General features: G+C 48.3%; 1 protein-coding gene across 6 annotated transcripts in view; it reads right to left on the bottom strand.

Annotated features, from left to right (window-relative positions):
- Positions 1–13,790, bottom strand: part of abcc8 (ATP-binding cassette, sub-family C (CFTR/MRP), member 8) — a 362,311-nt gene that overhangs the window by 18,913 nt on the left and 329,608 nt on the right. For all 6 annotated transcript variants that reach the window (XM_038807799.1, XM_038807798.1, XM_038807800.1 and 3 more), the window contains 3 exons: positions 10,960–11,038; positions 8,517–8,625; positions 204–307 (listed from right to left, as the gene is read on the bottom strand). In XM_038807799.1, the coding sequence (XP_038663727.1) occupies positions 204–307; positions 8,517–8,625; positions 10,960–11,038 (292 nt within the window). The remainder of the gene's footprint in view (positions 1–203; positions 308–8,516; positions 8,626–10,959; positions 11,039–13,790) is intronic.

Below are 13,790 nucleotides of genomic sequence, written 5' to 3'. Positions count from 1 at the left end.
AAGTTTGTGTACGATGAATCGAATCATATAAAAAATATTCATTAAATGACATCCTCAAAGAAACACAATCCTAAAGAAACAAAGGAGATCAAATCGAAATCATGCATTCTCAAACGTAGCTGAAGATTCTCTCTCATGAAAGCACAAATGTTGTTAGTGGCTTCTTGTGCTTCTCTTGCAAATTATTTATTTGCCTCGGTTACCTAAACCTCCTGGTAATGCTTTCACCACATGTTTAAGCTGAGCGATCTCCAGAGATTCCCACAACACGCTGTCTGTGCATTTCTTCTCTGGGTCCAAATTAAACCTACAAAAACAAATCTGTATTCAGAATGCAATGTTGCAAAATGTTTTTCTGGTTCTTATCTTACAAAATACTAGTCAACAAGCATGCCATTCCTAGTCTAGTTGGCCAATACATTTGCAATGGAATACAATAAGAATTTATCAATGTTCACTTACTCCATGAAATGCCAGCTTTTGAATAGTTTCATTAATAATTGTTTATATACTAGTCAATATTTGACAACATTGCAATGGGGGGACCAGATTTTTTTAAAAATTGAACCCGAAAGTTATTTCCTTTGCATCCACTTTTGGATTACTATGAACTCTGAAATAAACTGAAAAAAGAACTTTTCAACATTCGAAGTACCATTATCAAGTATAAAGAAGGCAAGTTCCAATGTTGTTAGCAGATGTTAAATGTTCTTTTCTTGCCAACATGGAGACTAATATTCAGATCTCTGAGCTGAAAAGGACATGGATAGTTTGAAATGACAAGTAGCAGAGTCAGAAACTTAAAAGGCAATGCCAGGGTTAGTGTAAACGTAACTATTATTCAGTATTTGATCCTAACAAAATAATTGATTGCAAGGCCCGGGTTAAGTGATCAGATCCACATCTTCTTCAGTCAGTGAGGTGGTCACCTGATTACTGTTATTTCTCTGTCCACATATCGTAAATAATCGATGTTATTGTTTTTGAGGGAGATATTAGGAAATTGGTGCAGAAATGAGATGGTTGTGCAACATGCAATTTAGGTGTTAAACTGACTGAGAGGCCAGCAGAGGCATTGGGATATGTCATTATTTCCCATGGTATACCTTCCTTTTGGATAATGACCCAAGGGTGTGTCTATCACAGAAATATTTTCTGACATCACATAAGTAAAAATAGGGAAAGTGTATCAGCAAATCAACTTTAGCTTGAATACGCCTGAACTGACAGAAGCTGATACCAGAAGATCCCAAGCACAGTCAATTGAACGGATGAAAATTTTCCATAATAAACAGTTGGAAGCAAAAGCCATTTTAAAGAGCTCAAGCTGGTTTCATCAGGGGCTGACTCACACATATAAACTCTGTTATCTTCCCAGTTAATGTCACAACTGGATAGGAAGATCCCAGATTGGAACACTGGCTCAAAAGACCACACAACTTTTACTTCTTAAAATAAAAAGTGGAGGTACAGAGTCACGGCACCACTAATTAGTTTCAAAATCAAGAACATTTGCTAATGCACATTCTCCCCGGGTCTGCGTGGGTTTCACCCCCACAACCCAAAGATGTGCAGTTTAGGTGGATTGGCCACGCTAAATTGTTCCTCAATTGGAGAAAAAATAATTGGGTACTCTAAATTTTAAAAAACATTTGCTAAACATGAAAACTTGGATAATAATACAATACTTTACTCCCCCTTTAGTTCAACAGTTACACACAGATTTTAGGATTAACAGGGATCACAAAGTACATCTTAAATTACAATGGTCTCATTAACATGCTAAGTTCCTTTTAGACACAGTTTACCCCAACCCTTTCAGAATTTATTTGTCTTGACTGCTGTACATACTGTTCACTATTCACAATTGCTTTAACCCTCAACTGCTAGAATGTATTAAAATGGCATCATACATTTTATTTACTTTAAATCTAGTTACTGCAATTGTCTCTTTAACTCAGAACACTTCTCTTCCCTGAATTCTTCTGAACAATACCTTGGTCTCTGTTTACTGTAGTTGTCCGAAACATTGGGCGGGATTCACCCGCAATTGGCGGGATTGCCCGCCGTCAAGAACGGTGCGAACCACTCCGGCGCCGAGCCACCAGGAAGTTGCGGAATCCTCCGCACTTCCGGGGGCTAGGCCGATGCCGGAGGGGTTGGCGCCGTGCCAACCGGCGTTGAAGGGCCACTGTGGTCCCGCGCATGCGCAGAACCACCGCCGTGTTCTGACGCAGGCACAGAACTGCCAGCGTGTTCTTGCGCATGCGCAGGGGGTTTCTTCTCCGCGTCGGCCATGGTGGAGCCCTACAGAGGCCGGCACAGAGGGAAAGAATGCCCCCACGTCACAGGCCTGCCCGCAGATCGGTGGACCCCGATCGCGGGCCAGGCCACTGTGGGCCCCCCCCCCTCCCCGAGGTCGGATCCTCCCGCCCCCCGAGGACTCTGTTAGATGGCCTACCAACCACTCCAGCCGTGATGGACCATGTTCATTTCACGCCGGCGGGACTGGCCGAAAACGGGCAGCCGCTCGGCCGATTGGGGCCCGGAGAATTGCCGGGGCGGCCCCTGCAACGGCCCCCCCCGAAAACCAGCGGCGGAGAATTCGTCAGCCGGCGTCGAAGCAGCGGGGCGGGATTCACGCCCCCCCCCCCCGGCAATTCTCCGACCCGGCGGGGGGTTGGAGAATCCCGCCCATTGTTTCTGCCCCAATTCCCTGGTTTTCTGGACTGTAACTTATTCCTTTGGAGGCCTACAGAAGGCATATCATGAGCGAGTCTGATAGCCTATTCTCCGGGGCCTCTGAGATTCACTGCCTTCGATGGGCCGAGTTCACGATGGCGTGGTTCACTTGTGGTCTCAAAAATCGGGAACCTGGCATCGTGGTTGCTGGGGAAGAGAGAGAGGAGGGAAGAAACAGAATGGAGTGATTGTGGGCTGCCAGCCATGCTGGCTGGGGTGGGGGGCTCCTACCGGGGTAGGGGGGAGAAAACAGGCCAGGGAGTCGGGCCACCCACCAAGAGATCACCCAGTGCCACACCCACGGCAACCCCCAGTTAGGGCAGTGCCAGTCAACAGTAATCCTGGCAGCAGAGACGGGCACCTGGATCGGGGCGCCAATGGTGCCGGACACTGACGGGGCAGGGGTGCGGGGGGGGGGACATGCATGGGCAGAGCCCATACTGCCAAACAGGGCCACCATGAAGGCCATCGAACCTGGTTGGGCACGGGAGTATGCGCCATGCTAACATGTTGGCCTTCCACCCCCCTGCAGACAATGGCGTTTGGCATTTAACCAGCAAATTTTGGTCGCCGTTGTGATGGTCGCAGCTCTGTGAGATGCCCTGCGGTTGCGTGAGTGGGGGCTGCTCAAAGAGGAGGGGGAAGCTGCATCAGTGGAACGGGCAGCAGCAGAGCGGGCAACAGCAGAGCGAGCAGCAGCAGAGTGGCCAGCAGAGGACCAGGCATAAGACCGGGCTGCAGAGGGGCAGAAGGCGGCTACACAGGCTGGTGGGCTGGCCGCCCAACAGGCCGAGGAGGAGGAGGTGCCAAGGAGGTGCCACATGAGGCCTCGTGTGTACAGGCAGCGCCCGTCATTCCAGGAACTGCCAGACTGGGCAAGCCATCGGAGAGTCCAGATGAGCAGAGAGACATCTGTCAGATGATGGCACACCTGGCATGGCAGGGGTATAGGGGAGGACACGCGCTTTCGGTGACTGTCAAGGTGATGGTCGCCCTGAACTTCTACGCGACGGGTTCCTTTAAGTCACCGAGTGGGGACCTGTCCAGGATCTCACAGACTTCGGGGCACAGGTGCATCCATGCCGTCACGGAGGCCGTATGTGCCCAGGCGGAACAGTACATCCATTTCCATGGGGACTGAGCCCACCAGGATGCTTGAGCAGCAGGGTTCGCTACCATTGCTGGGATGCCCCAAGTTCAGAGGGCGATGGACAGGATGCACATTGCCCTACGGGTACCAGGGGTTAACAGGCTGCTTGCCACAAACCATAAACGGTACCACTCAATGAACGTACGGCTGGTTTGTGACCATCAGCTGCGCATTGTACACCTTTGCGCCTGATACCAGGGGAGTGTGCACGATTCCTTCATCCTGGCACACTTGGTGGTCACTGACATGTTGGAGAGTCAACTCCCCCCCCCCCCCCCCCCCCCCCCCCCCCCGGCTGAGGGGTTGGCTCATGGGCGGCAGGGGTTACCCATTGCAGCCCTGGCTGGTGCTACCTATCTGGAGGCTACAGACCAAGGTGGACACCTGCTATAACATCGGCCATACAGCGATTCGGAGTGTGTCGAGTGGTGCTTCGGCTTCCTGAAGATGCGCTTCAGGGCCTAGACTGTCCTCCAGTATGATGCTGAGAGGGTTGCCCGCATCGGGGCGGCATGCTGCATCCTCCACAACACCGTGCAGCGGGGAAGGGCGATATGCTCGAGGATGAGGAGGAAAGGCAGGCCTTGTCATATGAGGAGGATGCGGAGGAGGGGAATGATGAGCAGGCCATGGGGCCCGGCAGGCAGGGGAGGCCGCACAACGTTATCGCCAGGGCCAATGCGCACGGGACGCTCTGATCGCCTTCAGGCTCACCGACTGAGAGTGAGGGGGGGGAGGGGGGGGGATTCTGGCCAGGAGCACGGACATCACATCCCAGACCTACACCCCCTCATGTCCCACATCTCCAGCCCGCCTGCAACTCCCTCCGGCGGCGCTACAAGCTGGGGGCCCTGGGTTGGCAGTAACAGCGGTACTGGTCCATGGGATGGAGGATGATGACAACCTGCTCTACAAAGAGCTCTGGTGCTCCACATCGTATGACAATGTCTGACTCTTGCGCACAGTAGCACCTTTGACCTGCATTATCCCTGCATGCGAGCTGGCCAGTCCATCACACGGTCCTCCCACAGTGCGTGCACTAGTCCCCCGCCCCCTCCAGTCGTCCCGGACCAACCCACACCCATCAGGCAGAGAACTGAGGCAGGATTTAAAGGTGTTAACAGGTGTTTATTGTGAAGAAATATATACTGTCAGTGCCTTAACCCCCATAACTAAACAAAGCCCTGCACCCGTACGAATGAACTGGTGTCTAACTTTCTGGCCTTAAGGGCCCTAACGCTACACCTATGTGGTTCCCCAGAATGTACAAATGGACCCAGCCGCTGCTCGGGTGTCCCGGGTGGCATGGTGCCGCCCTATTCTGCCCAGCAGATGCGCCAGGGACGGGAGGGGGTGAGTCCGAGGTGCTGTGGTGTGCCGGCACCTCCCCGCAGGAGTCACCAGCACGGGCCCCATCATCTCCTCCTCCCTTTGGGTGTCTCCAGGCTATTCCATTGGACAGGGGTGCGAGCAGAGCCATCCCGAGGCCCCCCCAGCCACCCGGCGAGGACAGTCCTGGAGACGGAGAATCCAGCCCGTTTACTCCCCAGTGTCTTGTCTCCAACTGCCAACAAATTCCCCGAAAACTAAAACCTAAAAGTTTTTTAAAAATCCTTTCTTGGGCCTCCAGTTGCGAAGCAACCCTTGCGAGTTCTAGAAAACCTATTACAATTAAAGGGTAATTTAGCATGGCCAATCCAACTACTCTGCACATCTTTTGGACTGTGGGGGTGAAATCCATGCAGACAGGGGGGAGAACGTGCAAACTCCATAAGGACAGTGACCTGGTGCCGGGACTGAACCCAAGTCCTCACCACCGTGATGCAGCAGTGCTAACCACTGCACCACCCATTTCTAATTCTTCTTCACGCTGCAACCTTCTCCAAGCACAATAGAATCACAGTTAATACTTCCAGCTACAGAGAGGAACAAGACAGGGCTTCCCCCGTCCCCACTCTTTTTCGTGCTAGCGATCGAACCCCTGGCGATAGCCCTGCGGGACGCGAAAAGCTGGAAAGGAATCCGGAGAGGAGACAGAGAGCATAGAGTCTCACTCTATGCAGATGACCTGCTCCTCAATGTCTTGAAGTCACGGGAGGGACTGAAGGCAATACTGCAAATACTGAAAGAGTTTGGAGCCTTCCTGGGCTACAAACGTAACCTGGGCAAAAGCGAGACATTCACAGTGAACCCAAACGGGAGAGGGAGAGAGTTGGATGGGCTCCCGTTCAAAACAGCCCAGAACAGATTCCGCTACCTGGGGGTCCAGATAGCCAGAGACTGGACGCAGATCCACAAGTGCAACCTGACTGTGGTGAATGTGATTCACACAGGATTATAATCTGTATATACATGTGTCTATATTGTAAGTGCAGTTGTACTACCTGACCACCAGGGGGAGTAGCTCTGGGAATGCTCGAGAGTTGTACTGGGCTTCTCCCTTGGCTCCGCCCTGGACTCCTCCCCCGGGAGCTGCTGTATAAAGATCAGTGCCACAGGGTCAGCCGGCCAGTTCACCGAAAGTTCAATGGCTAACAGGCTGGCTCTGTTGAACCGCTATTCTAATCCTACAAGCACGTGTCCGTAGAATTGTTGGTTCCAACACTGTCCAGCCTGGTGGAGTAAGTAAGAAGAGACCTTCAAAGGTGGGATTCACTCCCACTCTCCATGGCGGGGAGAGTGCAAACGATCAAGGTGAACGTACTGCCAAGGTTCCTCTACCTTTATAGATCCATTCCGATGTTCACCCCAAGTCCTTTTTCCAAAATGTAGATAGTCTAATCATGGTGTTTGTGTGTGTGTGGGGGGGGGGGGGGGGGGGGGGGGGGGGGTAAGAACCCAAGAATTCCCAAACAGACACTGCAAAGAAGGAAAATCAAAGGGGGCTTGGCCTTACCAAACCTACAATACTACCACTGGGCAGCAACGGCAGAAAGTGTGAGGGGATGGGTACAAGAACCCAACACAGATTGGGTACAAATGGAGGAGGCATCCTGTAAAGGAACAACCCTCCGGGCCCTGGCCACAACAGCACTCCCATCCTCCAGATCCTCAACCAGATACATAACGAGCCCAGTGGTAGCGGCCACACTGAGAACGTGGACCCAGCTGAGACAACACTTCAGGATCGCCAAAATGTCCCCCATGGCTCCCATCTGCAGCAATCACAGATTCCCTCCAGCCATGCTGGATGCCACCTTCAAAGGTGGAGGCTGGACGGGGGCACATTGACGGTCGGGGACTTCTACATAGGGCACAGACTGGCGACACTAGACAAACTGATGAGGAAGCCCTGGGGCCCCAGAAGCCACACTACTAGAGGACCTCATAGGCACAAGCAGCGAGAAGGGGTGGCTATGTGGGAAAATATATGGACAGCGACCGGACAGAGCCCGGACTCCACTCGACGAGACCAGACAAAGATGGGAGGACAAACTGGGGACAGAGGTAGGATGGGGACTCTGAAGCGAAGCACTGAGCAGGGTGAGCTCCACCTACTCCTGCGCAAGGCTAAACCTAATACAGCTCAAAGTGGTACACAGAGCGCACCTGACCAGAACCCGAATGAGCAGCTTCTTCCCGGAGGTGGAGCACAAATGTGAGCGGTGCCAGAGGGGCCCGGCCAACCACACCCACATGTTTTGGGCTTGCCCCAAGCTTGCTGGGTTCTGGACAGCCTTCTCCGAGGCAATGTCCAAAGTTGTGGGGGTGAGGGTGAAGCCATGCCCAATAGTGACAATCTTCAGGGTATCAGAACAGCCAGAGCTACACATGGGGAAGGAGGCCAACGGCCTCACTTCCCTAATCACACGCCGGAGAATCCTGCTCGGCTGGCGATCGGCAGCATCACCCACAGCTGCAGACTGGCTCGCTGACCTTTTGGAATTTCTCCACCTGGAGAAGATCAAGTACGCCATCCGAGGGTCAGAGGAAGGCTTCTCGGATACTTGGGGGCAGTTTGTCGGTCTGTTCCAAAACCTGTTCAAGGCCAGCAACGAGGAGTAAGCTAATAAGAATTTTAAAAAACACCAAGGTAGATGAGGTACCAGAAGACGGTGCAACCCGGGGGGTTCGGAAGGAAAGTGGGGAAACCACGAGAGTAGCCCCCCGTCTTTTTTTTCCCATTCTGTCCAGAAAAGAAAAGAAAAACACAGCCGAAGCTAAGAGGGCGGGGGACGGACAACAGGGAAGGGGAGGAACCATAGACCGATCCAGAGGGCAATGAAATGCACCTAGGGTCAGTTAAACGAATGAGAACCTAAACCACTCTGTATAATAAAGGAAATTAGCACGGGCGAGAAAAATGTGATGTGTATATATACAACTGCTTATAAATATGGGAAATGCCAATAAAAAGATTTAAAAACAAAACAGAAGCACAGTTGTAATTGATATCATCCCCCACACATACAAACACCTTTGTCCAGCATGAATCTAACTATAGGTTTTACCCTTCCAGACACAGAAATATGAAATTAAACTCACTTTAAACTATACCTTATTTCTAATGTTTACCAATACAAATATAAACCCCTTAAAACTATCTTTGTTTTCCGAACAACTGTGTAATGGCTTTTGCAGAATTATTGACAGTAGGTCAGGTGACATGATGGTCAATACTCACCGTATTGAACCGCTGAATAACACAGGATCTTGAAGAATGATGGAAAGTCTGGATCGTAAAGTGTTTATTGGCAGTTTGGAAATGTCTATTCCATCAATAATTATCCTCCCTTTGCAGCAAAAGACAACAGCAGTCAGAAGTGTTATTTTTAGCTATGTTGGTTTAAAAACTATAGTATACACTAGATTATAAGCGGAACATAAATGACATGTTCAGTTTTGATGTATTTATATCTAAAGAGATGTTAAAAACTCAAAATAAAAAAAGACCTATGCTTAAATGTCACCTTCACAACTACCAGACATGCTGAATTACTTTCCAGCCATTAAACTACTTTCTTGAAGTGTTGCCCTGTTGTATTGTGATGCCGATTAAAGGATAATTGTTGGACAGGAATCATCCGAAAGGTGACCCCTCCTCCATTGCAGCTTAAGTACTGTGCTGGATTTATTAGTTTAATTTGTGCTCAAGCCCTCCAGTGGACCCCAAACCCATAACTTTCCTGACTCAGAAGTGGGATTGTTACAACTGAGTCAGAGTTGACAGTAAGAATAGGCAAATGCAACAGGGCTAAAATCTTCTGCAGAATCCAAGTAAACATTCAGCAGTTTTTATTGATGTTTTTTTCCAATGCTTATTTTACGTAAAGTGTGGCAGATTTGAATAAAAGTAGAACACAGACTCTTGAAAACAGCGCTGTTCTGAATTATTGGCAAAGGAGAAAGACATAAGGCCTTGTAAGAAAGTGCCACGGTGAATGTAGTTCTTTACAATGTTTCATTGCATAGTGATATGGATGTCAACTATGTGAGCACTTTGCCACCTTGGCCTCATCATTGGGCAGCTTTTTATTATCGTACGCCAGTTTTAAAATTTATTCTTTCACAGGGTGTTGGCATCACTGGCTTGGTCAGCATTTCTTGCCCATCTCTAATTGCCCCTTGAACTGAGTAGCTTGCTGGGCCGTTTCAGAGGGCACAAGTCAGCCAAATCATTGCAGGTCCTGCCAGAACAGACCAGGTAAGGACAGCAGATTTCTTTCCCGAAAGGACATGAGTAAACTAGATGGGTTTTTATGACAATCGACAATGGCTTCATGGGCATCATTAGACTTTTAATTACAGATTCATATTGAATTCAAATTCCACCATCTGCTCTGGTGGGATTTGAAACCGGATTCCCACAGCATTACCCTGGATCTTTGGATCACTAATCCAGTCAGTGACAATAGCAGTACACCCAGTACATCCAGTCAGTGACAATAGCAGTACACCACTACTTCCCCACGTTCCAGGATTTTACCCAGCAACAGTGAATATTGTCCCAAGTCAGGATGGTGTATAGCCTTGGAAGGTGGTGATGTTACTATGCAAATGCTGTCCTTGTCCTTTGAGGTGGTAGAGTTCACCGGTTTGGAAGGTGCCATCTAAGTGCATCTAGTAGATGGTACACACTGCTGCCACTGTCGGTGGTAGAGGTAGCGAATGTTTAAGGTGATGGTTGAGGTGCCAGTCAAATGGGCAACTTTGACTCAGATAACGTCAAGCTTCTTGAGCATTGTTGAGTTACACTCATCTAGACAAGTGGAGAGTACTCGATCACACTCCAGACTTGTGCCTCATAGATTGTGGACAGGCTTTGGGGAGTCAGAAGATGACTTAATCACTTCAGAATTCCCAGCCTCCCCACCTGGCCTCAATTTTGAAGCTGGTGTGAAGAGTTCAGGGGGGTGGGAGTTCAGCAAGTCACCCTGCTTGGGCCTCAGTCAGGAAAGAGCCACTGCCTTCATGAGTATCTTACTCTCGGAGTGCTGCCCACCCACCAACCTTTCCATCAAGATGCCATTCCTCCCATGCCACTCCCGGGCCTCGCCTCTTCTCCCCAGCAAAGTACCTGTGCACTTACCCAGTCCTGGACTCCAGGGCCAAGTTTCTGAAAACTGCTTTTGGACCCAGTCCTAGCTACTGTTGTCACTGGCATTGCTGGAGCGAGGGCACTGTCAGTCAATCAGACTGGCCGGCAGCCTTCGGAGTTGGGACTTTTGCCTGGGCCCAGAAGTCCAGTGTCTATCCAATCAATGCTTCTCGAAGCATTAAATGGGTGTGGGGCAGCCGTGATCGGCAGGGGTACATTCCCCACTATTCTAAGAAAACACTGCCCTCCGAAAATTCCGACCCATAATATTCATTAGATGGATGATAGAATTGTAGATTAGCTGATCTGTGTTTGTAAGGTCAATGTTTACGATTATCGGTTTACTTTGACATTCTGCTGGACAGTACTGCGGCACTTCAGAAGTATACACTGCCAACCAATGCATTTAAAAGTACCAGTACTTGTAGATCAGATTCAAGACAGAATATATTTTAGAAGGGTGTAATTTGTAGGTAGAAATAAATCGACTGAGAGAATGTAAAAAACAAAGGCCAAGTTAATTTTTTACCTTCAAACATATCGACCATCCTGAAAAAGGCTAAAGAAAAGGAAGACTTCCCACTGCCAGTTCGTCCACAGATTCCAACCTGTGTAATGAATGCATCTAATATTAATTTTGTACAACACATCGTGAAGCCTTCAGAGATGCATGTTACAGTAATAAACATTACATTAGAAAACATTCATGCCTTCACATACATAAATAGTTTAGTTTTTGTGTTAAAACAATGCCGAAGCGAGCACCAAATTAAATTATTCTTGAAAAATGTCTCTTATATTTCTCTCTTAATCTGCTACTTTTCTCTCCCCATTTTGCTATCTGTACCTGATGTTTTTGTTTATAAATTTAGAGCACCCAATTATTTTTTTCCAATTGAAGGGCAACTAGAGTGGCCAATCCACCTAACCTGAACATCTTGGGTTTTGGGGGTGAAGCCCACCAAGGGTTATGGGGAGAAGGCAGGAGAATGGAAATGAGAAAATATCAGCCATGATTGAATGGCGGAGCAGTCTCGACGGGCCGAGTGGCCTAATTCTGCTCTTATGGTCTTATGGGACCTCAGCAGTGGTAGGCAGCAGCTAACCACTGCGCCACTGTGCCACCCATCTGTACCTGATGTTACAATGAATTAAATATTTATACTTGATGATTTAGACTCTGAGTCATGGGGGCGGGGAGTTGCAGAAGTCAAGCAGCTTAGCCTGCCTGTCTCAGGAGAAAATTCCCATGAAAGCGGGATCTTTCAATGCCGGGGGGGGTGGGGGCTGGAGCTGGGCCAGGCGACCTGGGAAAGAGGTCAGAGACAGCCACAAGGGCTGATGGGTAGTAATGTGCGGAGTTGAAAAGGCCCATCTCAGTGCTGTGAGACCTCGGCCCAATTAAAGTAAAAACAGTAAGGCCCTCCATTCTCACAGCCCTTGCCACCACACACTCCCCACACCCTATCCATGACACCTCTTGCCTCCCATGCCAAGGTAAGGCCCACCAAACAACCCCTACGGCCCCTTATGCCACACATATCAACCTATGGTACATGCCCATGTGCACGCCATACACCGTACAGAAACAATGTGTCAGAACAGAGGTAAAAAAACCAACATAAGTGTACTTTACCTGAATGCTCGTAGTATTCGGAATAAAGTAAATGAGTTGATGGCACAAATCATCGTAAATAACTATGATTTAGTGGCCATTACTGAAACATGGTTAAAGGATGGTCACGACTGGGAGTTAAACATCCGAGGGTATCAAACTATTCGGAAGTACAGAGTGGATGGTAAGGGAGGTGGTGTTGCTCTGTTATTTAAGGATGACATCCGGGCAATAGTAAGGGATGACATCGGTGCTATGGAGGATAAGGTTGAATCCATTTGGGTGGAAATCAGGAATAGTAAGGCAAAAAAGTCACTGATAGGAGTAGTCTATCGGCCACCAAATAGTAACGATATGGTGGGGCAGGCAATAAACAAAGAAATAACTGATGCATGTAGAAATGGTACAGCAGTTATCATGGGGGATTTTAATCTACATGTCGATTGATTTAACCAGGTCGGTCAAGGCAACCTTGAGGAGGAGTTTATAGAATGTATCCGCGATAGTTTCTTAGAACAGTATGTAATGGAACCTACGTGGGAACAAACGGTACTAGATCTTGTCCTGTGTAATGAGACAGGATTGATTCATGATCTCATAGTTAGGGATCCTCTCGGAAGGAGCGATCACAATATGGTGGAATTTAAAATACAGGTGGAGGGTGAGAAAGTAAAATCAAATACTAGTGTTTTGTGTTTAAACAAAGGAGATTACAAGGGGATGAGAGAAGAACTAGCTAAGGTAGACTGGGAGCTAAGACTTTATGGTGGAACAGTTGAGGAACAGTGGAGAACTTTCCAAGCGATTTTTCACAGTGCTCAGCAAAGGTTTATACCAACAAAAAGGAAGGACGGAAGAAAGAGGGAAAATCGACCGTGGATATCTAATGAAATAAGGGAGAGTATCAAATTGAAGGAAAAAGCATATAAAGTGGCAAAGATTGCTGGGAGATTAGAGGACTGGGAAATCTTTAGGGGGCAACAGAAAGCTACTAAAAAAGCTATAAAGAAGAGTAAGATAGAGTATGAGAGTAAACTTGTTCAGAATATAAAAACAGACAGTAAAAGTTTTTACAAATATATAAGACAAAAAAGAGTGGCTAAGGTAAATATTGGTCCTTTAGAGGATGAGAAGGGAGTTTTAATAATGGGAAATGAGGAAATGGCTGAGGAACTGAACAGGTTTTTTGGGTCGGTCTTCACAGTGGAAGACACAAATAACATGCCAGCGACTGATATAAATGAGGCTATGACAGGTGAGGACCTTGAGAGGATTGTTATCACTAAGGAGGGAGTGATGGGCAAGCTAATGGGGCTAAAGGTAGACAAGTCTCCTGGCCCTGATGGAATGCATCCCAGAGTGCTAAAAGAGATGGCTAGGGAAATTGCAGATGCACTAGTGATAATTTACCGAAATTCACTAGACTCTGGGGTGGTCCCGGTGGATTGGAAATTAGCAAACGTGACGCCACTGTTTAAAAAAGGAGGTAGGCAGAAAGCAGGAAATTATAGGCCAGTGAGCTTAACTTCGGTAGTAGGGAAGATGCTGGAATCTATCATCAAGGAAGAAATTGCGAGGCATCTGGATAGAAATTGTCCCATTGGGCAGACGCAGCATGGGTTCGTAAAGGGCAGGTCATGCCTAACTAATTTAGTGGAATTTTTTGAGGACATTACCAGTGCAGTAGATAACGGGGAGCCGATGGATGTGGTATATCTGGATTTCCAGAAAGCCTTTGACAAGGT

The sequence above is a fragment of the Scyliorhinus canicula genome, chromosome 9 (genome assembly GCF_902713615.1).
Source record: "Scyliorhinus canicula chromosome 9, sScyCan1.1, whole genome shotgun sequence".
Lineage (NCBI taxonomy): Eukaryota > Metazoa > Chordata > Chondrichthyes > Carcharhiniformes > Scyliorhinidae > Scyliorhinus > Scyliorhinus canicula.
This window is presented reverse-complemented; position numbering and strand designations above follow the sequence as displayed.